Genomic DNA, 27,528 nt, shown 5'->3' with positions numbered 1-27,528 from the left:
CAATGGTGTAAAGATGAGGACATGAATCATAACTGTAAATTACCTCTCAGAGACATCTAATTTTAAGTGATTTTGCAGTTTCCTTTGTGTTCAAGTATTATTGTACATAACAACATATAGAACTGTGTATTTGTCTCTTTTCTCCCCCCTTAGATTTAATTTAATTCAGTGGATAGCACTTTACATGGAACTACCTTTTCTTTCTTATCAGGGAATTTACAGTAGTGGAAGCACACACTTAAGAAAGTGTTGTGCCATTGACTTTTGCTTGGATTTTTATAATTTTATTTTTATTATTATTTAAAAAATAAAAGGCAAAAATTTAAAACCTATTTTAAGGCAGGTGTTCAGTCTGAAACAATTAGCAAACCATTTGCCTCCAGTGGATTTTTTTTGTTCCAGCACTAGTATCTCAGGTTTTCTTGATTAGTATTGTTTGAGGTTTGTCTGGCTTTTTGGAATTGATCTTTTACTTTCTTTAGAAAGATTCTTTATGCAATTAATAATATTTACAAAAAGTTAATTTATTAACTATTGACATTGAAGACAATGTAGAGGGAAAACTTCTGACTCTCTGAATATTTGATTGCTTTTGAAATGGATCAGATTTAGACCTGATAAAAACAAGACTGTTTCAAACACTTGGGACATTTTAAATCTTGGTTTATAAATGTTTGTCAGCATTTAGTAAACTATCAAAATAGCTTTTCAAGTGATGGTTTATTTACATGATCTGCTCAGCTGTTGCAGTTCAGGGATTTTTTGACAATGACTATTGAGAAAATTTTCTTTATTTCCAGTGTCTTCAGCAAACACACCTGCTATAGATAATCGTCTGTTTAGAAACAGCCTCTTCATGGGTTTTAAAAGGTAAGGTTGTTATATGAATACTTTCTTTTTCCTGTGTAACAAAGTTCCCTCTCTTTTTGTCTTGTTGAACACAAGTCTGTCTAGTCTTTTGTCCCCTGCTTCACATTTTAAAAGTAGCATTCCAGGTGTAGTAGGAGATACTGTTGTTCCTCCCTGCTTTCCTCATTTTCCTTGCCTCTGCTATGTATGAGCCTGCACTTGAAACATTATGTGTAGTAGATGAAAAAGAATTTCATTATTCTTTGTTCTGTGCTATGTGCCCATATATAAACTTAGGGTAGTAAACATTTGGGGGTGTATCTTTATTCACTTTTTTTTTAATAAACAGCTGTACTACTGTAAAATTTCCCTAAAGATTGTCACTGTTAACCAGTAAAGTAATAGGGTGCTTGATGAAGATGAAATACCAGTAGGAGCCTGGCTGTTTCTGCTATATGTGCTAACTTTCTGTGCCCTCTGGGTTAATGTGGCTCCTGAACACTGACATGTAACACCTGGTTCTGAGCTGCATTGCCAGGACTTTGTGTTCCCAGTCATATGGTCCTGTTCTGCAAGGAAGGTTCTTTGTGTGTTTGCCAGATTGTCTTAAGCTTCTGCAAGCAGATGTGAATTAGCAAGCACTTCTATCATGCACTGCTTGCCCCAGTCAAATGCTTAATACTGGGGATGATAGGGTTTCTTTCAGCATGCCTACACCACAGAGAACAAGAGAAGTCACCTAATATTACTCAGGATCAGGGTTTGAAGGTTGATTTTGTTATTTCTTGGAATTATTGTAATGAGTGTGAATTAGAACTGGTTTTGGTTGGATATCAGTAAAACGTAACAGGTGAATATGACCAAAATAATTTCCTAGTAAATTGCATGTTCTATCTAGCTGGTCCTGTTGTATCATAGGAAAAGGAGGAGAAAAAGCAAACCAGTGTTGAAATTTGGTTTCTTAGCTAGGCCCTAGCTGGCCTTGGCACCCAAGGGATAAGTGAAATAATATTTTAGATCCAGCAGGAGTATATTGCTGTTCCTTTAATAGTCAGCCCCAGAATCATCTGTTTCAGATGTATTAATTAAAGTAAAAGATTTTCTAAACACATTTTCTCTCTGTAAGTATGGATAAATATCCAGCTGAAGTAGGATTTTCACTAGAAAGCAATCCATGCCAATGTTTACCACCCACAACCAACACTAGGCTGAAATATCCCTGCCATGGGGAAACTGTGCAGGTGTGCAGAATGTGATTTAAAGTATCTTTAAAATGTCATCATCTTGCTAGCAAACTATTTGCTAAATATTACAGTCTTCCCAAGTGAAACAGTTACTTTCTTCATAGTGGAAACAATTCCTGCAGTTATTGGACATCTGGGCTAAAAGCTCAGAATTCTGATAGAAATTAAGGTTAGAGGTCTTTGGATGTGATTTTTTTGGGGGGTGGGGTGGTGGTGGGTTTTTTTAACTTTTTATTTCAGCTTTCATTGCCACTCTTAAGTGTGTCATAAGTTTTGTTTATCTGTTTTATGTTTTTCTCTTGTTTGCCTTTCTTGCTCCCTGGTTTCAGACACTGTGTTCAAGGTCACCTGCGCTCAGATTTTACCCTTACATTATTTCTGAAAGCATACCCACTCATGTTGCCTTTTCTGTTTTAAACTTTAATGGCTATAACAGCCTGAGCATGAAACTTGAGGGTATGATAGGAGAGAAGAAAGAATATTTGTAACTTTTGTAAAGACCACAGCAAAATTTTATGGCTAAATGCAGGTCTTGTGTGTTCAAATGAACAAAGTTCAGGATTGGAGTGCAAAAGTACAGGCTAGGGATGCCAGGGACACGTAAACAATGTCTGTGGCAGACTAGTTTATGGATTTCTGGTGAAACTGCTCTTTTCCAGTAACTGCTTGAAAGTATTCCCATTCTATTTGCCTGATGTACCATTACTATTTCAGAGTCAAGTACTTTAGGAAATTGATGCATTTGATATCTGCAGTTCATTGTCATGCTGTCAGTGTTGGAGTGAGTTCACCCAACAAAGCTTGACTAACCTCACAGATGGCATTTTCTTTTCCCTCTGTGTGGACCTGCATTTGACTCATTTTCAAATACAAGTGGCAGTTGCACAGAAGGAACAAGTGTTTCATAGGCTTGAACTTCCTAAATAAAGTCCTAAATTTCTGTGAATGCATTCTAGTTTTTGTGCATCTATTCAGACTGACATCTTACTTTCCTCTAATGAGAATTACAGGAAGATAAAATCATGTAAAAAGATTCTGTTTTCTTACCCGTGCCTATATTAATGCTGTTTTATAGTTTTCCAAAAGTTGCAATTCTTGAAAACTTATAGCTTCTAATGAGAATTTTGAAGTTCTATGAATTACAAGAAAATGTCAGGTTTTTAATAGTTGAGACAGCTGGTTTGCATTAAGATGTCAGGGGTTTAATACTTTGGTGAACTGGTTGACATGATTTTTCGTTGTAACCTCATGATATACAGGGAATGTTCTTCTTCAAGTTCTGTTTCAATCTATGAGGAGAGAAAATCTATGTTTTGTTTTCTACATTTTAAAATATTATGGGTTTCTCTCACTATAATGACCATTATACCTTAAAAGATTTGATTACTTTCTTTTTTTGCATAGGATTAATGCGGTAATAGCTGCCTGTAGTTATCTTGGTGTATAAAAGGTCTAATGCACAGGAGAGTTAGATTTTTTTGTTCCTAGCACATTCCGTGTATCAAGTGCTTTCTATGTAAAGTGCAGCTTAAGTGAAGCTTATTTTCTTGAAATGCTAAATAGAGAAGTATAAAACACAAAAAATACAATTAGGATATGTTAAAAAATTGAACTAAGACCAAAACGAAAGCACTTTCTAGTCATAAGTGATCTATTTGGAATGTTGGATTGTTTCAAGTTTTTTAGCAGAAATTATGAGCATATTGAGTATAGTAAAAAGCCCTAAAGTTATTCTGTACAAAATTGGTTTAAACAGTATGTGGCAATTATTGTATTTTAATTTCATCTAAATAAGATCTTCAGTGTTAATGTTCTGTGTTGTTTTAAAGAAAGCTACAAGAGTAAAATCATTTTGTTGCTTTTCTTATCCTTTGCTGCCCTCTTCAGCTCAGATGATGTACATCTATGGAGCAAGGTAAGTGGAGATAAAACTAAATAAAATCAAGATTATTTAGGCATTGCATGTTTATGGTGCATTATTGTAAATCTGAATTCTGAGACTGAAAAGGGTAGACCAGGTAACTTGAGCAAGACTTCTGTCAGTGGCAGATCGGACAAGTGTATCAAACTGAGTTTTCAAATCAGACAGTTAAGTGGAATTGTGAAAAGTCAAGTGTGGTATTACCATGTCATTTAGCTTATTCTACTGCAGTTTCTAGATCAATGTAGTTACTACTGAAGGCAATTGTAGCTTCTGGACCAAAGTCTGCCGTGGTTGTGCCGTCAGGCATCAATTCACTTTCCTGCCCTCCTTAAACTTTCTCCCTGTTCTCACACTGGCGCTACCAAAATAGTAAGGCAGACTTAGTTTTTCAGAGTTTCTGTTATATCACTTAAAGCATCGAAGTCAAAGCCAGATAAAAGAAGTTACCTGGATGAGCTCCAAGGGAAACTGCTGATCATTTTGCCCGATCCTGCATTAGGGCTACATTAGAAAGACACTGCAATATAACTTGATTGTTACATTTTACACAGTACTAGAATGAGGGAGATGTTGGCAAATGCTTTGGATGTGGTTTCAGAATTTGGGAAGAGATGCACTGTGTTTTTTATTGTTATTCCTCAGGACTGTAACTGCTGATTAATAAAAGTGTCTTTTAGATTTCACAAAGAAATCTTGGAATGAAATGGAACTTGAAATTTGGAAAGTATCTGATCAATGATTTGCGTAAAATCAGTTCAGGATTTTTTTAACATTTTATTACCTTTTACTGCTATGTGATGATTCTGGTGAGAGGATATTTTTGTCTGCTGCCTCTCTCCTTCCTTTTTTGCATTTAAAAAAAAAGGGAGAGCAGGAGAAGAAAATAGGACAATAAGGACATCTCTTATTGATCCCACTGTGAAAATAATTTTGAAGGACAGAGAGCTGAAGTAATAATGGTCTGCATGTGAAGTAATATCTAGAGTTAATTTTGTTCTTCATCACAATGGAAGAGAAATTTTGTTGTCTTCACTAAGTTTAAGAGTAAATACATTCATTGAACTTCTAAAATAAATGCTAACTTGGGAAGTAAATAGGCACTTAGAAACAGAAATAATATTGCACATTTTTTTCTGTAATTCATTGCTTTTAGTATTCTGATATTTGCTTCAGAAGAACTGTTATGACTTCTTTGGATTTTATTGCAGTGTGTATTGATTTGTCATAGGAAGATGAGGGGAAAAGGGCAGAAAAATGCTGTATTTTCTCTGTGAACAGTGTCCATGGTGTTGGTAGAAAAGTAATAGATAAGATATTCAGGTACACATTTGGTATTTTCTGTCTTTATTTATCCATTCTCACCAACAATTGAAGGTGAGGTTTCCTTTTCTTTTGTCATTACTTAAAACACAGCCTTTTGGCAGTGAGAATGCATCTCTTTCTGACTTTTTTGAGATTGCATACTAGAATCATGGTAGATAAAAATTCTTGAAGCACAATTTCAGTTTTTAACTGAAGATTTAATTCATAAAATTATTTCCTTAAGAAGAGTCAAATGATTTTTAAAGTGATGTTGTTTGGGTTAAAGTATTTGTAGGTAAGATGTGGGGGGCTTTTGGGTAAATGCTTGTTTTCTTTCAGAGGAGGTAAAATCTATATATTTCTTTGGTTTGCATGATGGATCAAACAAGTGCTAAATATAGTTGTAATTAATTTTTATGAACACATGTTCTGTCATTCAAATTTGCACTTATTTACAACAAGCTATACTAGTTACCTTAACTCTACCAGAGCATGATAAATGTTGTTCCTTTATAATTTTTTTGTATTTGCTTCTTTCAGATGTAAAAAAATAAGAAGCTTTTTAGGACAATTTCAGCCTTTCTATAAATTGGAAGATAATTGTAGCATCTTCAGGAGTGACACACATTAAGCAGTGTCTTAGGATAGCTAACTTCCTAAGAAGATATATAAACAGAATACTAGTGTTCCCTGTCTTAATGCTATACCTCAGAAAGCATTTCTGTTGCAATATTTTTTCAAGAAAACCCTATTATTTACCAAAAAAACCCTTTGTGTTTCTTAGGGAATGACTATGATGTGGTAAAGAATAATACTTTAACAGAGAGATGCTTTATTATTTTGAGAATTCAATTTCAGATGCTATTTGTCCTTGCTTGCTGCTTTTGGCTGCAATGTACGATTATTCTGTCTCACCAGATAACAGAAGTGTTGTACAAGGATGAACGTTATTGCCTGACGCCTCCAGGACCAACTGGTAGAGTTTCAATTTCTGTGATTGTAACTTATCCACAAATCCCTTCTTCTGTGTAATGATGGGTTTGAGGGATTACAACAGTAAACACTGATTGCTTCTTTTTGAAAGTGAAATTTGAAAACATGTTGGGTAAAATCCTGATTCGAATAATCAGAGCATATTCTGTGAGATCCACAAGATATTTTTTCTTTTTAGAATGATAAACAAATCTTACTGATAATGATGTATTTTTCTAAATTTATAGATGAAAATGGAGAAGGAATACAGTATCAGTGCTTAAATACTTTAAAAAGAAAGCAGTTTTTCAACCTATTTTTACATTTAATAGTAAAGGTACTGATTTTGTTAGGCAAAATGGTACTTAATATCCCAAATCTTCTAGCTTGAAATAAGTATACTTTTTTGTTTGATGTGTTTGTTTGAAAAAGGTTTGGGTTTTCTCCGTCCTTTCAGAGCTAGAGGGACAAGGACGCATGAGGACAGCTAACCTTTGAGAAGGCAGTACTTGGTACTCTTCCTGTTCTGGGAAGAGCTACAGAGCCCCACATATTTTGCACTGCATAGATAAGAAACTTAGCATAATTTGATGAAATCTGTTCATCTTAATTTTCATTGGCTAATAGGCAGTTTCTTCAGTGTTACTTGCTCAAATGGTTAAAGTATTTTTGTATGCTTTTATATTAATATTACAATACTTAATGTAGCTTGGTAATGGAATATAATGGGTAAAATGTACAGAATAAATATGCAAAGTGTTAGAAATCTGGTTTTTTTTTTGAGCAATGACAAAATATTTGTGGCAACTATTTGGGGTAGCAGGCAGAAAAGGGGGGGAAGGCCTTGGGCAGTACCACTTCTGTCATACGGTAGTGGAAAAAAATAGATTGAAGTAAGATTCTGTACTGAAAAGCTGTCACTAGGTCTGAAAATAATTAATATTCCTTTCACTCACCAGTTAGATATGTGCTCCCAAACCACATAATCTCTATGCCTCAGTGATCATTGTTGCCATTTCAGAGCCTCTCATCAGGGTGACATCTCACACCAAAATGATTTCTTATAAATTAATCTTGATAACATGACAGTCTCGGTAATTTTAGTGGAATGCTTTCTCTTGTTTTTTTCCACAGAAGCTGTTGGCTATTTTCTTTATCACTTGATTGACAGCATGAGTGACTCAGAGGTACAGGCCAAGGAGGAGCGTTTGAGACAATACTTCCATCAGCTGAAGAAGATGGTACCATTTCATTTTTTGCTACATAATGCCTGTCCTGCCTGACATGTATCTATTAGGTTTGAAATTGCTGCTTTTAAGTACAACCAGACCACTTCTCAATGACATGCAAGAGCTGGAGACTTGAATTACGTCTGAGATAATTTCTGTTAGACAAATTTCAGTTTGGTTCTGTTTCAAAACTCATATAATTTTTTTCCCCACCTCTTGGTACAGAATATAGTTATCCCCACCAGCCACTACAGCGGCATTTGCAGACTGCTGGACTCCTCTCAGGTTCCTGAATTAATTAAGGTCTGTGGTTCTATAGCAATTACTTTGAATCTAAAAAAATCTCTGAATATATTCTCCTTTGCAAAATAAATATCTTCATGCAGTGATTATATATAAGCCTTTTAACCTTTCTGTGATTTTTCACTGTTGTAGCTGGTTTCATTTCTAATGTGAAAGGGATACATTTAATAAGTGCTGTTTCAAGTCAGTGTAATAATGCTGCAGAACACAGCTTTTTTTACCATTGCTGTTATATAATTACCTTGAACCTTTTGAGTATGGTATGCTTACTTAGAGATTGAACTTAGGGGGAGATCAGTGATATTTTTTGTCTTACTGAATTTCAGGACGTAAGGTTACTGTGTCATAAACCATCCCCGTCTACAGACAACATTCCAGAAGTAAGTAAATTCACAGATAGCTGTGCTTGTTCTTACTGTAATAATACTGTTTGGATATAGGGTTGAGATGAAGTGTAATCACTGGCTTTCAGGTCATGGAAGTATATTAACGTTATTTAAATCTACCATTTGAAGTTCAGAGGTTACTTTCCAGAGTAGGAGTAAAGGCTATCCAGATTTTCATACAGACCTGATACTTGACCTTGGAGTTGGCTGAGGTCTCATGCCTCAGTTTCCCTGCCTGGTAGATATTTTTTTTGAAAGTTCTAGTTAGTTAACAGTAGTGGTGTGAGGCTTAATTCATGCTTGTAAATTACAGTGATCCACTTGAGTGGCAGGAACCATATAAATCCATACTGCTTCTAATGGTCGAGTGTCAAGTCTTTACATTTGTGATCTGAGCAAAGTGGAGATGGAAAAAGAAACAGACTTGTATTCCCTACTTCCCTGAACACAAAGAACTGAGTGCGAGAGAAATAGTAATGTTGACCTTTGCAGATATGTGACTTAATATTGGGTTTTTATTTTTTTTACTGTATTCTGACTCAAGTCTTCAATTAGTATGTACTATTTAAACTGATAAAAGCACCTTAAATGATTAAAAAAATTTCTTCGAGTATGAAAGAAAAGGTTTATTTTGTCTGTCTTTTATTAAAGTGATCCGACAAGTTGCTCAGGGAAGGGTGTTTTCACAATTGACATTCTTTCTGTTACCTCCATTTAGAGTGCTAAATCTGACGTGTCTGCTTTGGAGAAGAAACTGGAAGAGCGAAAAGCTGAAAACCAGCCTATTACAGATGTCTTGAAACAACTCATACATGCTCTTTGTGAACAAGAGGTATCTTAAGCAATGCAGACATAATTGGAAACACATAGCTATATTTTTAAAGGGACATAAATGACTGTGTTATGGAAAGACACAGTTAAGCAAAGACAAGTGCAGTGCTTCAGGTTTCATGGTTTGATGCTTATAAATCAAACATAAGTGCAAAAAGCAATTAAATCAAAAGGTTAACTAATTTCAGCAACACCTTGAATGGCATGTTTTGGGGTTGCTGAAGTTTGTTTACAATAATCTGCAAAGTGAATGATAGTAACAGCTGTGATAGGTTTATCATACATGCCAAATGTCCTTTCAAGCCATGGCTCCGGTCTCTTATATCTAGATTGTCAAGCAACTGATACATGCACTAGTCATTTGCAATTCAAATATTACTAGGTTGTTAATGCAGGGATTGAAATTCCATTTTCCTGCAGGAGGAAAGCTCTTCTGAGATAAAGGGTCTCTTGCCTTCATTCGGCAGGCGTCCAGCTGTAGTTTACATTCATTTAGTGTGTGTCTGTAATTTGTGGGGTATCACCACACTTTTGTTAGGTTTCTTGTTCAGTATGATCCTGCCTTTAAAGCTGGATCTATAGGAACAGTAACAGTTGTGCAGGTGATAGCACAATATTCTCTGCTGCTACGAACACAATTTAGAAAGAGTTGAGTATCTCGGCTGTGTAGCTGTACAATTTTGCATATGAAATAAGCCTAGATGCAAACACTGTTGCAAGTTCAGAGTGGTCAAATGTATGAATAAGAATTTATAGAAAAGTAAGCTTTCTATGGAATTAATAAGTAGTTTCTTATTCTTTAGAAAGTAGTTTTGTTATGTGTTTGGCAGTGTACCAGGTGAAAATGGGTATGAATTCCAAATAAATAAGAACTGTTTTAGAATATGGGTTAATCATGTTCATGATTATTGGAATGAAAAAAAAAAAGACGTCTCTTACATTAAAAAATGCAAGAAATATAAATGCAAAGCAAGAAATTTTATTTAGAAGTGTATTCTCAAATTAATGTAAAAGGTGTTCTACAAAAATAATGTTTGTGAAACAGCTTTCACTCTTAAAATTTCCTAAAGCATTACAGCACTGTGTCCTCGTATGTGATCCTACACTACTAAAAGCACTAAAGCAGTCATATAACTGCACACTGAATGTAGAAGATTCATAATGTCAGATTGACTTTTCCTCTCGTTCACATCTTTGCTTTGTTCCTTTTTTAGAATATGCAAAAAGCCCTTGAAGTGAAAGCCAAATACGAACCGGACATGGTTGTCGGTGGCTATGCAGCCTTAATAAATTTGTGCTGTCGACATGATAATGTAGAAGAGGCAATGAACCTGAAAGAAAAAGTGTAAGTACACCGGCACTGAAACATGTCACAGAGATTTATGCTGATACACAGACCTTGTTGAATTAAGTAGGTTGAGTATTAACCCCTCATCCATTTTTAATTAGTTTTCCCCAACAATGTATGTGCATTTAAAACAGTCATGGGTGTGGTTTTTGGAAACAAAAAATTTGCTTTGTATAATTGAACATTAGAAGCAGCTACTTCTTGTGGTCAGTAATTTCATTTTATTTTTATTTTGAAAAAGGCAGATTGCTACATAAGACGTTTTATTTTTATTTTAAACAGGCATGGTGTCTAAATTGAATTTTGGCTTAATTTACAGTTAAAGATGGGCACCTGTATTGTGCGTTACAAAGCACCTAGAATGTGTTTAGAGTGTGGAACACGTGTATTGTTTTTAGAATAGCAGTGTTTGAGTGGTGTTACTTTAAGACTGTCAACAAGCATTCTATTTTAAATTTTTATATTTAGTTCTTTGAAACTTGGCAGTAAAAGTTAGCTCCCAGCTAAAACATGCCATGCATGACTTAGCCCAGAGCAAATTCTTACAGATGATCCTTTTATTTGTCCCTTTCTTTTTTCCCTCAAAGGGCTTCTTTTGGTCTGGTGCTGTAGTGAATTGAAAACAAGTTAAATGTGACTTTCAGGGTCTTTCTCTCACATACACCCACAAAGTACTTAGTTAGGTTTTACAGTAGGTTGGCAGCCAGGTGCTCATTTCACCTTGCTAGTGTTAGAAATTATGTGAAATGATTGAGCTGTGAATATAAAGAATTTTGCCACTCTACAAATAAGGGTTGTGGATTGGCTTTGACTGCAGTTCTGCTCTCTCGCATAGTCCACAGTGTGAGTTTGCAGGAAGTGAAATTCAGTCTTCTGCTGGAGCTTCACTGCAGTAACACATTTTTACTGATCTGCCTCAAGTGTAGCCTCATATTGCAAAAAGTGTCCCTTTGGATTGTTATACAAAGAAATAGTGGTGAAGCAATTAACTTTTAGTACTTCCAGAGAAAAGAAACAATGCATAGAAGAAACTTTAAAATAGTGGCTATGAACTTAGGCAAATAGTTTCAATCTCTCTGTCGAAAAGAATATAGCCCTGTTCCAGTCATCTGCACTGTTTTCTTCCCTGACTTTTGAAAAATACCCTATTTTAGAGTCAGATGATTTCATTTACTGCCTTTCTCAGAAACATAACTATTGGCTTTTGAGGGTGGGAAAGTGCATGGATCATATTTTTAAATCATGTTCTAATTCAATTCTTTTCAGTTCTATCAGATTTTTCCTTTAAGACTCACTATCATTTTTAGCTCTTAATGCTGTGGCTGGGTTATGCACTTTTAAAAATAAATATTGAAGCAGAAGCTATGAAATGTCAGCCTCTGTTGATAAAATTCTTAATGCTTTAATTTCCAGCTTCCCTAAGAATTCACCTGTTGCTCTTGACAGTGGGAAGTACGTAGCACTGATAGAAGTCTTAGAAAGGCATGGTAGACTGGAAGGTAATCCATTTGCTTTCATTGTGTGTTTCTGCTATATAATAAAGGTATCTTGCCTCGAGAATAAAAATGTGACTTGATATTAATGGTATATCATGTCCTGAAAAGTGCTTGAACATTTTGCATACAAATTTGCATGTGAATTCAACCAGAGATGCTTGGACAGTGCAGGCCATTAGTTTTAATGGATTGGCAAGCTTGTCATTTACATTTGCACAGCTCAGTGCTTTTTGCATTTCTGCAGCTAGTTTTTATTAGCATTGCTGTTTGGATTGAGTTTGAAGATCATGACTTATGGCACAAATTGCGTATGTGCCTAGACTAATGGCTTTGTTTTTGCTTAAGAAGGTCTGAAGGCTGAACATAAAACCTATAAACATAACCCTCTCATAAGAGCCAAGTACTGCAAAAAAAAATTAAATTTTCATAAAGTATATATTTTTCTGTTACTATTCTTTTTTATGTTTGCTATTGGATTTTATATTCAATCTGTAAACTGCCTGGAAATTTTGGCTTTTTAATGAGTGTTTTACAAACTGCGTATTTCATATTTCTAGATGTTTGCATTAAGCTGTTAGCTCTTTGATTTTTGTAATTTAGTCTGATATAATTCTGTGGCTTACATGGTTTGGTTGGTCTTTAAAAATATCTCTAGACTGTCATTAGCTTTAGAAGACAATTCTGAGTATTGAGTTCTATGATTTTGTAGAGTAACAACTAAAGTAACACTATAAAACATGGTCTAAGCCTAGACACAAAATGTAATGGTTGTATTTAAAGCACTGTGAAACAAAACAAAAAAGCTAATACAGTTTTTTTCATGTAAGGTCTTCCTTTGGAATTTGTATTGGCCTTTTATTAAGCTTACTGTTAGAAAAATAATAAACAAAGCTGATGTTGTCCAAATCATAATAAATCAGATCATGTCCACCTCTGCATTAAGCAGTTTGAAAATATGAGCTTGCTTTTAAGACTATAAATGTTCTTCAGAAAATAAAATAATTCCGAAATGTAGCCAAATGTAAAGTGGTCAAAACATTCTGTCTATGCAGTAATTAAGAACATTATAAAAATGCACTTATTCCATATACAAAAATGTTTGTTTCCGCCTTGCTAATGAAGCTTAATGAACCTAATGTTTTAACATGCAGTCTGTTAGAAAGCTTTCATTGGCTCTCCTTGGCTAATTAGTATCGACACAGCAAACAGGCCCTATCGGTATCAGACCATTAGTCTGGCTGTATATACAGTGTAAACATATCTTTATTATCTGGCCTCGTGACAAGCCATCTGCTGAAGAAACAATGGAGTGATTTAGCAGATGTTAGCATTGAACGATAAAAGCATCCATTTAGTAGAATCTTGCAGCTATAGGGCAGGCTGTACAGGGTTATGTGGTGCAGAGTGGGCACACAGTTCCTATCTATAATTTGTAGTCAAAGTTGCAGGAAAATGATAAAACCATGCTATTGTGGATTTATAATTGTAGTCTCGTTTAGAAATGCAAGTAGTAATTAACTTGAAATCGGCATTATACACCAGAATTTACATTCCTGCTGGGTTTGAAATGCTGTTTTAATAGCAGTTTGTTTTCCCTACATGAAATTACCTAAGGGTCTTTTGTGTTGTTTCATTGTAGATGCTATTAACATTCTAACAGAGATGAAAGAGAAGGATGTTCCTATCTCAGGCAGAACAGTTGCATCTTTTCTCCGCATTCTTAATGCCGCTGCCACGCGAGGTGAAGTTGAAACAGTGAATCGATTACATGACACCATTGCAAACCTGGGCTTGGTGCGAACTGCTGCCCTTCATGCCCCTCTGATTACAGTTCACCTTGAAAAGTAAGCTATGCTTGGGCTTCAGATGAACCAAGTTATGATATTTATATGTGTTCTGTGACCTGTGTACGCAATTCACAGCTGCGCAAACGTGTCTGGAAGTGCTCACGCACGTGCAATTACTGAAGTGATCTTAGAGCAGTAATGAACAAATATGTTTTCTTCATTTAGCTAAGTCTCTTTTCATCAGCTAGACATCATGTCACGATCTCTGGGAACAGCAGCTGTGTTTTACGGGCACATCAGAGATGAAGTGGCTATATGTTGGAATATGCTTATGAATTAGTTTGTTCTAAAGTCTGTTTGACAAGATAGCTATTGAGAGCATGATAGGTGCAGTGTCAGCTCTTGTGGTTAAGTGGAACCACATCAAAACAGCATTATTTTGCTGTGCCTTCCAGTATATCTCAGGTGAGTTGCAGGACGGTTGTTGAATACTGAAGTATTTTTAATTCATGTAATTCAAATAATTTGATATCATTGCCAGGAGGCTGCTGTGTTTCTGAATTTAAAATTCAAAGCAAATACTGTCTCATCTGTTATGTTTGAGGGATTTTGCCAATATATACTTGTACCATTTATTAGAGAGAAGGAATTTTGTACAGGCATTCTGTTGGGAAGTATCTTTAATTCCATGTGAATTGTTCCTTTGCATAAGTTTTCATTATGACATGTAGGATATTTGAATTAACATGCATATGAATTTTGTAGTAATTTCCTTTTAAAATTAGGGCAAGAGTTGCTTTTCCTTTACCATATGCACAATCCTTTTATTATTCTTTTGTGTGTCACTTCTGTAGTTCCTGGATTTTCAACACTTGTAGCTAGAGTTTATGAATCGATTTCTTAAGATTTGGTTAATGTAAAAAAATGTTATTGGCATAAATATAATATCTATGAAATAAATGATTTTTCAAATGATCATATAAGTCAGCCAATAGGGGCTTTTAGTTCCTGTAGGTATTCTGGGTATGCAAGGTCTGTGTAACATTTCTGTATTGGAAATTCTTGAGCAAGCGCTAACTCTTGGTAGATGCACATTCTCTTTTAAAAACAGTGTTTTAATAAGTGGTCAGCAGTTAAGAATATAGTGTACATCCTCTCAATCAGTGACTCTGTCTTGGTTGCATCACAAGCCAGGCAGATGTTTATGAAAGCAATTTAACTGCAATCATATGTAACTAATGTGTCGGAAAAATATCTGATATGCTTTGCAGTGTGCATAAGAGCAGCTGCATTTTGCATAATTGCTTTATGCACATTGACATGCAAGTTGTACCTGGTGCTACTTCAGCTTTTTTCACTTCAGATGTAGTGTATGATGCTGTAGATAAAGGTGTGATCATGTGCAGATGAAGAGGGGGACAGTAATGAGTGTTATTTTATTTTGATTCCACTGGGTTTTTTTGAATTACAAGTTTTTGGGAAAACTTTATAAAAAGTTAGAGGTTTTTTTATTAATGAAGGAACTTCTGATGAGACTAGATTCACGAAGGAGAAAGTAGTTCCAGACTTTGGAATTGTATGGCTTGAAGTCATTGGTCCTTTAACTGTAGGGGTGCCAATATAATTCATATATAGAAACAAAAAGGAAAGTATGCTAATGGAGAGACTACATCTTCTCTGATGGTAGAATTTGGAAGGTTTTTCCTGCATATTTGCTTAGGAGGAATAACTGCATTTTTACTGGGGTGTTTGGTTTTTGGCAAGGGGGAGGTGTTGTGGTTTGAGGTTTGTTTGTATTTCTTAGATATGCTAAGAGTATTTTGAAAGTTATGAGTGACTGAAATAAGTGTTAGTCATTTCTTTCAGTAGTAGTGCTTATTGTTTGCCATCCTGCAGCTCAGGTATCATGCTGAAATGTTGTCATTTAGCTGCAGGTCATCAGCATGGCTCTGAAATAAACTCTGGGGTATTTTAAAATGTTCCACAGTAGTGATTATACTGGTGTTTTGTTTTCTTAATTTATTTCAAACTTTTTAATTGCTTGTAAAGGAATCTGTGATTCGCTTTTGAAGACTTCAACAATTACCGATATAAAATGTTTTCATCCACCATTTTCTTCCAATCCTGAATATTCTTAAGTTCTTATTAAGTCCTAGTGCAAGTTAAAAGTTTTTAACAGAGCATGGAAAAGAAAAAAAATGTTGGTGGTGGACAGCATAACTTTACAAAAGCCAGCATTCTAGTAGAATGGATATTTTGCCTTTAATATTCTGTGAAGTATTTAACTGAAGTAACTAGAGAAAGAACCTATGCTTACTTTACAGTTTTTCTGACACTGAATAATGGGACTATCCCCCTGCATTAAATTTTCTGATTTTTATTTATGACCTTGAACAGTTTCTCAAGATGGGAAAATTACATTAAAAATTGAGACAATCCATATGGTCTTGGTCTATCATATGATGTCATAAACCTTCCTCTGATTGTGTGAGAAAATTTGCAGGTGTATAAAGAACTTGTACTTTGTCTTAAAATATGTCTTACTTTTGAACTCATTTTTCCACCTGCTGATAATTAGAAAAACTTCTGATACCTACATCATGTAAAAATTAAGATTTTTAAGTATTGTGGGTTTGGCTTAAGTTCTCTACAAACTCACCTTTGAGAAAAGAAACAAAAAATAAAAAAATCTTCACGTTTGAAATTTTCTAATTCTTGTTATAAGAAGTGCTCTTAAGCAGAGGGAAGAAAATTTGCAGGTAAACTATGAAAGCATTATGTTACAGACCATATGAGTAGATTATTTTGTAGTTTTAAGTTAGGGAACACAGGCTGTTAATACCTGTATCTTTAATGATAAAAAGGCTATAGTTGGATTGTTTTTCTTTAAAAATAGTGAGTGTGTTTTAATACAGCATTGTCCAGTAGGCCATTGTGTGTTCATTTGTTATTAATCTCATATAAACCCATTTTGATTAGTTTCTTATGTAGTAGACAGAGCATGAATGCAGTGCCTTGACAATTTTCCTTCCGTTGTTTTCAGGGAGTTAAAATCACCTGTGATTCTTTTTGAGATCGCTCTGCAGCACTTACAAGTTATTTGACTTTTATATGCACTTGTAAAAACAGGCATCTTTGTAAATGAAGTGGTATTTTTAGTGGGGGACACATGTCTCTACTGGGGAGAGGTTTTTTCCCGATTTTTTTAGCAGCTTTATTTCAAATATTGTATTAAAACTCCTTATGTGTTGCAATGAAATTAGGGATGTTTGGCTCTCTTACTCCATTATTGCAATTAGGAATTTAGCATCATCAGTGCCAAAGGACAAAAGTGTCTCATTTGCCCTATGGGGACAGGACAGTGATAAGATGATTTTTCGTCAAGGATCATTGGGTCGTAATTAAGTTACATTCATGGCTATTGCTTTTTGAAGGATGATTGGTAAATGACAGGCTTCATGTGCTTGCTATGGACAGTGTTCACTAGGGTTTTTTCTCCCTCTGTCAGAAAATCCTGTTGAGTCTGATAATGTAAATGTGGCATTTTATTCTGAACAAAAGAGCAGGGAAATGAGCTATCTTGTCTAATCATTCAGTTGTTTAACACCGACTTCCAGTTTAGACTCAATTGGCTGGAAAGCACTTGACATGTGAAGTTAGTGCTGTTCCGAACGCATGTTTGAGTAAATTTTAAAGTAAGTGACAGCTAAATTGTACCTAGGGAAATTACAAAGCCTTCAACACAGTTAATTTTTTGGGGAGGATTAGTTGTAATTGCAACACCAGTCTCCTTGAAGATTCCTTAGTACAGCAAATGAACAGAAACACATTTAGCTCTTTCAAGAGCCTGTTCTCTTTTTACAGAATAATTTTTGTAAAGCTGATTGTACCTTGCTGAATTGACTTCTCTCTACACTAACATCTGCTTCAGATTTGTAGAGAGGGATTTGTTTTACCAGGCTACCCTCCACCCCCACTCCAGAGAGTCCCTTTTTTCTTTTTACCTCTCTAGTGATTTCAGGTTTGAGAGCTTTTCAATCAGTAAACCCCTTAGGTAAATTGCCACTTCACTAAAGCTTTATGCATAATGTTGCAGCACTTCATTCCAATTAAAATCAATATTTGGAGTCTTATTTTTATCAGGCAGACTCTCTGGTTGGGAAAGTTGTTTATTACAAGTAAAAGGGTTAGATTTTTGCTACATTCTTTAAGCAAGAGGGGAGTGGCTTGTTGAAAGAGAGGGGGGCTGAAATATCGGGGAATGCTATAGCCAGTCCTGCCACAGTGTATCCTGCAAACCTTCCACTTCCTGAGTAATTTTGGCTCTTCAGATAGCTTTGTGTGATTAAAATGGCCCACACAAATATTTTGGAAGATTGGACCCATAATACCTTGGACTTCGTAGCCATTCTAAACAGAAAAGAATCAAAAAACTTGGTGTCTTAACCTGAACTTCAGCTGGAAAATAATGCCAAAATAGGATTCTCCTGGGGCTGCATAAAGGCCAAGCGGAATGTACTCGTGGCTGAGGCTTCTTCTGTCATTCAAAAATAATAGTGTATCTTCTTTTTTTAAAAGAGCAAGTTTCAAAGTGCCAGAAAAATACACCTAATCTTTAAGTGGAACAGGTCTTAGTCTTGAACAGATAATATTTGTGAGTGACTTAAAGCTGTAGTATCTGGCCAACTGAAAATGAAGCATAGCTCATCTGTGTTCATACTTTAAATCCTGTTTATTCCAAACTGATGCCGGAAATACGGTTTTTCCAACATAGCTATGAATATATGGGCTTTTTTTTCCCTTTTTGACTAGAACCATATTAATGAAATAGTAGTTTTAGACAAGGCTTTTAATGTCTTAGAGTAGTAAGTATCCTTGGGGAAGATAAAAGGGTGTTTGACATGCATAACTTCTTACAGAAAGGCTCCCAAATACTTTCAAATGTACAGCTGTTTGTTAGTTTAAAATCATTATGTCTAAATAGCATTTTCTTAAATGTAGAAATTCTCTTTTGTGCAGCTCTTTTTATTATAATTGTTTCAAGAAACACATTAAAATTTCATGTCTGCTTGAAATTTGAAGCCTACAGTGAGTTCCTTATTTTTCATTTTCTAAAAGGGCTGTAAAAACTGCTCACAAAAGTTGCTGCTGGTACTTGCTTGGAATTAACTGCAGTTTGTGACAGTTAAAAAATACTGCAGTTTGCTAAATCATAGGAGCTCAAGTACAGGCAGAAGCTTGATAATTTTTTCTTTGCAGTAGTGATTTATCAAGTTGGAACTTCTCTATGTTTTCTTGTTTTATATTTGTCTTTGTCAGTTTTAGTATTGATATGTTCTATAAACCCCATTCTCTGGTAAACTGTGGATGGCTGGTTTGTTGATTAAATGCAACTGAACAAATATATCTGATTTTAGTAGATTAAAAACAGTTGTAGCAATACATCAGTGTGTAAGATACAGTACTCCTTAAACACAAACTTACTCAGCCCCTTTGAGCCGTACGTCCCAGTTACAAGTACAATATTTCAATTTATTTTTGTCTCGGGTCTTTGCTGACTTTTTTTCTCTGCATGTGCAGTATTAATGCCTTCAGAAGTATACATGTAGAGACTAGAAAACTGTTAATGCTACTGCTTGAATGACATTGCAATTATTCATTCATTTATTGATAGCTTTGACCTAAAAACAGTCACTTTAATCCTTTAGGAATACAGCTGAGACAATACTATAGCTGTTTGAGCATCAGTCTGAAAAGCTAGATTTATCACTGAAAACTTTAATTTGAATGTATAAATGTTGTTGTGCCTCCTTAGAAATTGAGTAGTTTTCTGTAAAACTGGTTTTTTTCTAGATGTTAAGTGAACTTGCATCTAAAGCAGGAGAAAAATACTGATTATATAAATCTTTATATCTGACTATGGTAACTACCATAGTATTTCGCTTTTATGACAGTAATCTAGCCTGCAACATCTACTTGCAGTTTTGAAATTAACCTGTAATTTAGTCTTCACCCCAAATGACAAAAATTCAAATGACTCCATGGGGTGCCAGAAGATGCACTGTAAACAGGGCTCAGTAAGGGGGATAAGGTAGAAATCCATCATCTTAGGTTCTTTTAAAGAATGCCAGTATTACTGAATAAAATTAATTCTTCCTCTGTGTTTTCCTGTTAAATTTTAAAAAAATATTAGCCTAGGTAATGATAGTAGCACATGGTAGTTTAGTTAGTTATTCTTTGAAAAAGCAAAATCTGTGCTGCACAAGAAATGCAGTGTGAGGAGAGGACATCTGAATTGGGCTTGTTTTAACAGTAATGTCTTGATTTGTTAAGGTTTTGTTGGTGAAAAATAACATTTTCATCGTGCTTGGGAATGTAGCTTCAGTAATGTTAAATCATTATTTCGAGTCAGCATCTCAGCTGCTGTTGTTAAGTGATTTTTAATTTTTTTTTTACCTTTGGTAACTTGCATCACCCGTATCAAATAAGGCTCTTGGAATCTAAGATGCAGTCTCACTGACTGCCTGGCTACTTAGATTTTTGTGTGTGTGGTCTTGGCTTGTTTCTGCTTAAACCTCACCCCTCAAAGAATAATTTGACCTATTGTTTTACCAGTGTTTCTGTGGTTGTCCTTGGTTGTTTCTGGTGTTTTTGCTTTGTTTTGTTTGGTTTTGTTTCAAGATTGGGCTGTAATTCTTTGAAAAAAAGGTCTGCAGCAGATGATTAAGTACAGTTAGAGTTACACAATATGGAAGATTATTTTGTATTTGTTGTTATTGTGATTGTTTTTTATGACTTTCCAGTTTTGCATTTTAATTATGTGTACTTCTGAAGGTGTTAATAGTTTGTGCATAGGGGAAAATTCAGTGAAGGATTGAGGTACCAAAAATGGAAATATTCTCTGTGTTACTTCTACTTGCTGCTCAAAGGCTCCTGACAAAATGCATTTCATGCCATTTTGTACACTTACTTACCCTTACATGGATTTACACTAGGGCCATGTCTGACGTGGATAGGCCAGCATAAAACACATTTTGGTACCACACTATATTGTTGGATTAACTGCAAATTTGTATTTTTTAAAGTAGAAAATATCTGTTGTATTCTGATTTTCATATAGAACATAATAATGCTATATAGCCCTTCCACTGTGATGGAGTGGACATCAACAGATGATTTACAGGCACTCTGTCAAGGTGTAAAACCAGTGTAAAGCAATGTAATGAGCTGTGGTTTTCTTAACTCTGGTGATCTCTATTGAAACAAAATGTTGTGGAATAATTGTGAAGAACTTAAAAACTGGAAATGCCCAAGCATAGACAGAGAGATAATAGAGTGTACACGGTATTACTTACAAATGAGAAAATAAAGCTGCTAAACACTTGAGTGAATTTTCCATGAAGTTTGGGTTTTGTCAAGATAGGACATAGCATAACTTAAGAATATTGCTCAGAATTTAAGTGCATCTGATGCTGAGGAACATTCACACCTTTGGCTAATTTGTAGTAAACAAGTGGTCATGGAATCAAAACCAGTAAGACTTGAGGGGGGAATAAGCACTTGGATTATAGACTGCTAAATGAATTTTCTGTGAAATTTTCAAGATTAAAGTGCTTTCAGCATGGATTGCTCCTGCTCAGAATGTTTTTATTCTTGTTTTGTTTCTTTCCACAAGGGATGACATGCCTGCAGCTCTAGAAGCTTTAATCAGCTGTTACAAGAAGTATGGTAAAATTCTTCAACTCCATAACATTTGCTGTAAACTGGTAGAAAAGGGAGATGCTGATCTTCTGCAAAAGGGTTAGTTGCATGTACTCAAATGCTGTCTGCTAATATGAACTGTTTTCTGGGGGTTTTTCTTTCAGGATTTGTATATAATTTCTTTCAACTGAAAGAAAAAACAGTTTGTCTTAATATATTAACTTCAAAGCACTAATATGATGCCTGCATTCTTCAGATTGAAAAATTGATTGTAATTTTAAACATGGAACAGCTCTGTTTGTATAGTACATCATTGAGCTCTCACAGATTAGTGCTAATACTTGTTCTAGCTATGTATGCCACTGTTAAAAAAGGAATTAATAGGAACACATCACACTAACAAAACAATACATCTGTTTTTCAAATAGCTGTGCAGTTCACAAACCATATATCCTCACTTTCTATGAGCAGAGCATGCCAATATAGTCTATTTTGTTGAATATAGTTCAAAATATAGTGCAGAAAAACATTTTAAATATACTCAGCCACAAAGCTACAACAAATTGTGTCACATGTTATAATCATTCTGTTTGTTTCAAAATTATCCCCCCATAGCTTATCTTTTATGAGGCTTGGAAAATATTGGTGTTAGGAATGTCTGACATAAATATTGAAATGCTTCAGTATATTGAGTAAATTAATGAGTTTTGTTGTGTCTTTAGTTTCAGATTTTATAAGCAGAGAATATGGTGACATGATGGCTCTTTACGATCTCTTCTTCGCTTTCTTGCAAACAGGAAAATACAAAGAGGCCAAGAAGGTCATCGAGGTGGGATTTTAACTATAGTACTCTAATCATGCAGCTATTTAGACTCTTAATTAGAAACATTTAAAGTTTTTAACCTTTAATTAGTCTTGTTCTGATTCACGTTAATAGAATGCAATCCCAGTAATAAAAAACCCTCGTCCGGCTTTATTTTGTATAATTACAGTTCAGAAAAGAGACAGTCGTCTTGTACATTGAAATTGTTTCCTCACTTTTTCAAATTTGCTCTTATATATCAAAATGATATTTGCATATTAAATATCGGATTGTGGAACAATTAAATTAAACTGGCATTCCTGGGTGTAAAGTTGCTAATCCTCTTTCCGAAGGAATTCTTTGTTCTTAAAAGCACTGGAATTTAATTTGCTGCAGACCATGCTCAGATTTATTTGTAATGCTTGTCTACAAGTTAATCAGCCAAACAAGCGCTGTCTGCTACTGTTTGGCATTTAATTTAGCATTTCTTCTCTCTCTCCCTTTTTCAGGATAGTAAGCAGCTTATAGGAAGTGGTAGGTGACAAACTTGGTCTATTTAGGATTAGTATATTTTATCTAGACTTGATTGAAATTGTGCTTACTGAAATTGATAAGTCAAAGGGGCAGCTGCAGAGTCTGCCCAGATTGTGATTATTTTTTCTTCTTAACACTGTTGTATGTTTTCAAAATGCTGCATAAGTTTTTCACTTAATGTATGGGAGGAGGCATCTTGCAGAAAAAGTAATAGTTTGTCCTCAGCATTTTTGTGTTACAACACATACACAACTCTAACCTAATTGTTGTTTGTTTTTTTTTTTTTTTTTTAATTTTTTGAGACAAAGAATGCTTTTTCTCCCAGTTCCCCTTAGAGTATCTGAAATTCTAGCTGTCTCTGCTTGAATTGTCTAATGGAATTTTTGCATTTAAAAAAATCTTAACTGAAGGTCTGTTTGTTTGTCTGTGATGGAACAATAATGTCCTGCTGTAGGGTGTGTGGATATTGCTGAGCACAGTGTTGAAACGTGGTATTTTTGTTCTGAGACGGTGTTTTGGAACTCAAATCTTACAGTACAGAAGAACAGAAATATCAGTGTCTGACAGCAGATGACACTGAGGAGTTGAGTTCTTTTTACAGTGATTAAAGCGTATAGGAGGTGAAAGTATGAAATCTGAGATTGGAAGTAAAATTAAAGCTAAATGAGCTAATGTTACATCATGTGATTTAGCAGCTCTTTCTTTGATATTGGCATTTAATTTCCCAGAATTTCTCTTGGTGTCTGGAGCTCAGCAATTGTGAATAGGATAATAAACAAGTTATCAAATTGTTGGGGCACTGAAACTCTTGTCATTTTCTTAAAACATGCCAGGTTCTTCCTGCAGGTATTCAGTATTTGGTGATTGATTGTGAGTTACTAATATCCACAAATGTTTAAGCATAAATTTAAACACCAAATATCTGGAGATGAAATGGAAGTTGTCCAGCCTTTTATGCTAGTTAAAGTATTTTTATCTAACTTTTATGAAGTATGAATTAGAGTATTGTTTATGCTGCAGAGGAAGAGCTGTTTTAAATTACAGAATTTTTAATAGGGAATTTTCTAGGACTAGTATGCGTGTATTTTACTAGTGGAAAAAGTGCTACAAAATCAATTCTGTATGGTGCATAATATTTTAAATATGCATTTGTTATGTCACAATATGTTAAGTATTTTCAAAGAAATTGTTTCCAAAAGGGGAAGACAGAAACCTTATTGTTGATATTTTGCTGAAGAAGAAAATAGTTTGTGTTGTTTTAAAACATAACCAAGTTCTGTTTGCTTTTTGATTTGTTGGGAAGTGAAAGTCTTATCCCATATAATGTGAAATGTTGTGTGTGTGTATGTAATATATATAGATGTGTATGTCTATGTATAAAAAATGAGTTGTAGATGTATTCTTTTCTCTGGTCGTGTGGGTTTTGTGACTAAATTACTGCTTTGATGGTCATCTCAGATTATTTTTCTATCTTCTTTGCTTGTGAAATAATACTTAGTGAAGGAGATCAGTTGGTGCTGTTTTCTCTTTTAGATGCTGTTGCAGGTACCTTTAGGCATATACTTTAATCAAGTATTGCTGGTTATGATGGTCAATTTTAGTGATTTAAAAACATCTATGGAGTTAATAAAGAGTATCTAAAAGGATAGTAATAAAATGGGAAAGAAAACTCTTTAGGAGCTGAGGAAATTACCACTGTGGAGGATAATGGTTGCTTAAATGGGATTTTTACTCGTTGGAGACCACTGCCTCTGCTTGCTCCTGCTATTTTTAGAAATTAGAGATATACTATATGCTTATGTGAAACTTAATAACAAGTGCTGCTTTGAAAAACTTGGAACTCAAAGGATTGAAAAAATAACTCTTAAATCTCAGATCTTTGGTAAAATGAAAGTGGGTGACAATACTGGGAAAGGACAAAGGGTAAGATTTGAGTGAGATTATAAAAATCAGGTCAGACTTGTGTATGTTACATTATCTGGCCACAAATGTGTTGTGAATGCATATATATGCAAGATCATGTCATGAGAAAAAATGAGAAAGCTGAAAGCCCTGGGCCTCATCTGCTTGGTGGAGTAAAAGCAAGACTAACCAGAGAATGAGAGTGTGAGAAGCAGTGAAAGGTAAATACAAAGGAGATGAGGCAAAGAATTTGTCTGGCCCATGCTAGAACAGCTGGGCTGAAGCATGTGGTAGTTTGGTAGTGGGAGTCTCTTCTGAGGCAGTGCTGACTGGAAGAGGAGCTGTGTTTGGGAAGGCTGTGGGGAAAGGCTGTTCCTGAGGCACCATGGGCTTTGTGTGGCAAGGTAGCAGTTTCCATTAGTGTTGAACTGCCTCCTTAAGCACTTGAAAGTCTTGTTCTCAGGGACAATAGCTACAGATAGCAGCCTTGGCTGCTCTGTAAAGTGTAAGTCTGTTTTATTCTAGCTGTGCCTGGAGATTCCTGAGCCCCCAAAGTTGTGCTGATAGATTCTGTTTTGCTTTACACTGAAAAAAAGTTCTACCAATGGGCGTACATCCAGACATAACTGAGTCTTCTTAACTGCACCTCAACTGAGAAGTTACCTTTGTCTTTAGTCCTTCAAAGATGATCTTTTCAAAACAAAGTTGGCACATCTCTCTTCTTGCCCCTTACCACAAGGTCACATACTAGCTTGCTTTCCCTTGGATTGGCACAGCATGACTTCTATGTCATCAGTTCTAGCTCTGGATACTTAGGATTTTTTCCCTTACTTAGAAAGGCAGCTTAATTGCCTTTTGTCCTTGAATTTTGTTTTTCATAAAGAAAAAAGGAAGTAAATTAGGTCAGTATGTTTTGCTTTTAACTAAACTAAACTATGTTAGAACTAATGTAGGCTAAAAGAAAGGGATGTGAATTTTCAATAAATAGCATTAGGGAAAAAGTATCTTTTAAAAAATACCTATCCTCTGAAATGTTTTTTTAATTCAAAAATGTTTAATCAGATCTCCTTCTGGAGAGAGGTCTTACATAATTATGTGGCAAGAGAATAGAATAATTGTTTGGCCTTATGTTCTTCTAAGTCTGGTATATAAATGGTAAAAGAATATTTTAGAGCCTAGTCCACCAGATCTTTCAACTTCTTACCTCTTGTCTGTACTGGACAGTTAAAAGTCTCTTTTGTTTACTCAGCTGTTGATTGCCACTTTATTAAACAGGTGCTTAGGATCTGTACTAATGGGAAGGTCATCCAGAATAATAGGTGAAAAAGGGAATCTTACAACACCTTGGAGGAATTTATTTATTCCCCTTTTCACCTGTTTTCATGCTGCTTGGAGGTTTACAGATTTCGCTACCTAGAGTAGTTAAAATATAATGGATGTCTGCCATTTTGGTTGGATTTAATATTTTGGTCATCTCTGAATCTTTCACCAGGATCTCATAATTTGCAGCTGTTTTGCATTCGTGTTGATTGAATATTTCTAGACCCACCCTTTCCCCTTCATTTACTCATGCTAAATGCAGCTATTTAAATACCCACTGAATCGGTGTGTAATGCAGCCCATGTCCAGTCTTGGCTTTTTCTGAAAAGGTTTGTGTCTCTTTCAGTACTGTAACAGTTCTGCAGCAGAGGGTCAAGCAAAGCCCAGCTGTAAATCTGCTTACTGAAAGTCTGAACCATGTTTTCATAAGCAGAAATGAACATTCCTGTGACTGAGCAGGCAAGGTGTTGAACTGATGTTAAACCATTTCTGTGCTGTATCAATAAAATCATTGCACCTTAAATTAAGTTTCATTGTACAGCAAAATACTTAACTGAATAAACCAAAACAAGCCTGTTCAAAATTGTGTATCAGGTCACTGGCATTTTAAATTGGGAGCTTATGGCTCCCTCTGATAGGAAGTAGGAGTTGGTAGCAGTGTTCCACTGTCTTTGTGTTATTCCACAGATCTTCTTGAAATCTTTCTACATCAAATTACTTGAGCTGTTAAAATAACAGCTGTTTATTTGCTCCTTCAGTGAAAGAGTGAAAGTTCGCATTCCTGCTGTGGTTTTGGTTTTGCTGGAACTGAAGGCAAAGATTGGAATACAGGGAAAGATCTCAGAACTTATTTTGTTTCCATTAGAGGAGCCTTCCTTGAAAATGGCCATGGATAGTGCATGGCTTCAGAATTCCTTAAACCAAATTTTAACCAAGTGTGATACTATCTTCATCTACTCTCATACTAAATATGTTGTTTATATTTAATAATTAGATTTATCATACTGAATCCCACATATGTCGAGACATTAGTATGAAGAATTCAGGATCAAATGGTTGTGAAATAGCTTAATGAAATGTGTTCCATTGTGGAGAAATGTAAAGAAAAGGCATTTGCTGCTGCAGTCTGGGACCTGAGGAAAGAACTGGTTTGGGTGAGTTCAGTGTACAGGAATATATCTATCAACAGATGTCAAGTTAATTTAAGAGGTAAATAGATTTAAGCAAAGAATTGTGACATTCATTGTCAGCAGACCTCAAGATACCAGTAGCCTTTGGATTTAATCTGCCATAAAAACAATGAGAATATTTCTACATGATATTGAGAGATTACAACCTTCTTTCATCCAGATTGCTTTTTTTAAGAGTCTGCATCATAAAATTGCATCCTGATTTTATGCTGGAGATGAAGTACCAGGAGAAGATGCTTTCTTGATTTGTGACAGCAGGGTTGGGGGAGTGAGGGGGGTGCATCAGTTATGTGTAATTTAGTGATGGTTATATCTAGTCTCTGAATTTATTTACAAAGACTGAATTTTGGTCCTGTTGAGAAAAGAGTGGAGATGATTTGAACAAAATTTAAATGTTTGTGAACAAAG

At 35.1% G+C, this 27,528-nt stretch overlaps 1 protein-coding gene across 1 annotated transcript in view; it reads left to right on the top strand.

Annotated features, from left to right (window-relative positions):
- Window positions 1–27,528, top strand: part of LRPPRC (leucine rich pentatricopeptide repeat containing) — an 87,117-nt gene that overhangs the window by 26,910 nt on the left and 32,679 nt on the right. Inside the window, exons 14-25 of the mRNA XM_074537174.1 lie at window positions 801–870; window positions 3,981–4,008; window positions 6,238–6,295; window positions 7,426–7,532; window positions 7,746–7,823; window positions 8,150–8,203; window positions 8,928–9,041; window positions 10,255–10,385; window positions 11,802–11,887; window positions 13,524–13,728; window positions 21,347–21,471; window positions 22,095–22,201. Coding sequence (XP_074393275.1) covers window positions 801–870; window positions 3,981–4,008; window positions 6,238–6,295; window positions 7,426–7,532; window positions 7,746–7,823; window positions 8,150–8,203; window positions 8,928–9,041; window positions 10,255–10,385; window positions 11,802–11,887; window positions 13,524–13,728; window positions 21,347–21,471; window positions 22,095–22,201 — 1,163 coding nt within the window. The remainder of the gene's footprint in view (window positions 1–800; window positions 871–3,980; window positions 4,009–6,237; window positions 6,296–7,425; window positions 7,533–7,745; window positions 7,824–8,149; window positions 8,204–8,927; window positions 9,042–10,254; window positions 10,386–11,801; window positions 11,888–13,523; window positions 13,729–21,346; window positions 21,472–22,094; window positions 22,202–27,528) is intronic.

This window comes from Zonotrichia albicollis, chromosome 3 (assembly GCF_047830755.1).
Source record: "Zonotrichia albicollis isolate bZonAlb1 chromosome 3, bZonAlb1.hap1, whole genome shotgun sequence".
NCBI lineage: Eukaryota > Metazoa > Chordata > Aves > Passeriformes > Passerellidae > Zonotrichia > Zonotrichia albicollis.
The sequence above is the reverse complement of the archived record's forward strand: the minus strand, read 5'-3'. Positions and strand labels throughout refer to the sequence as shown.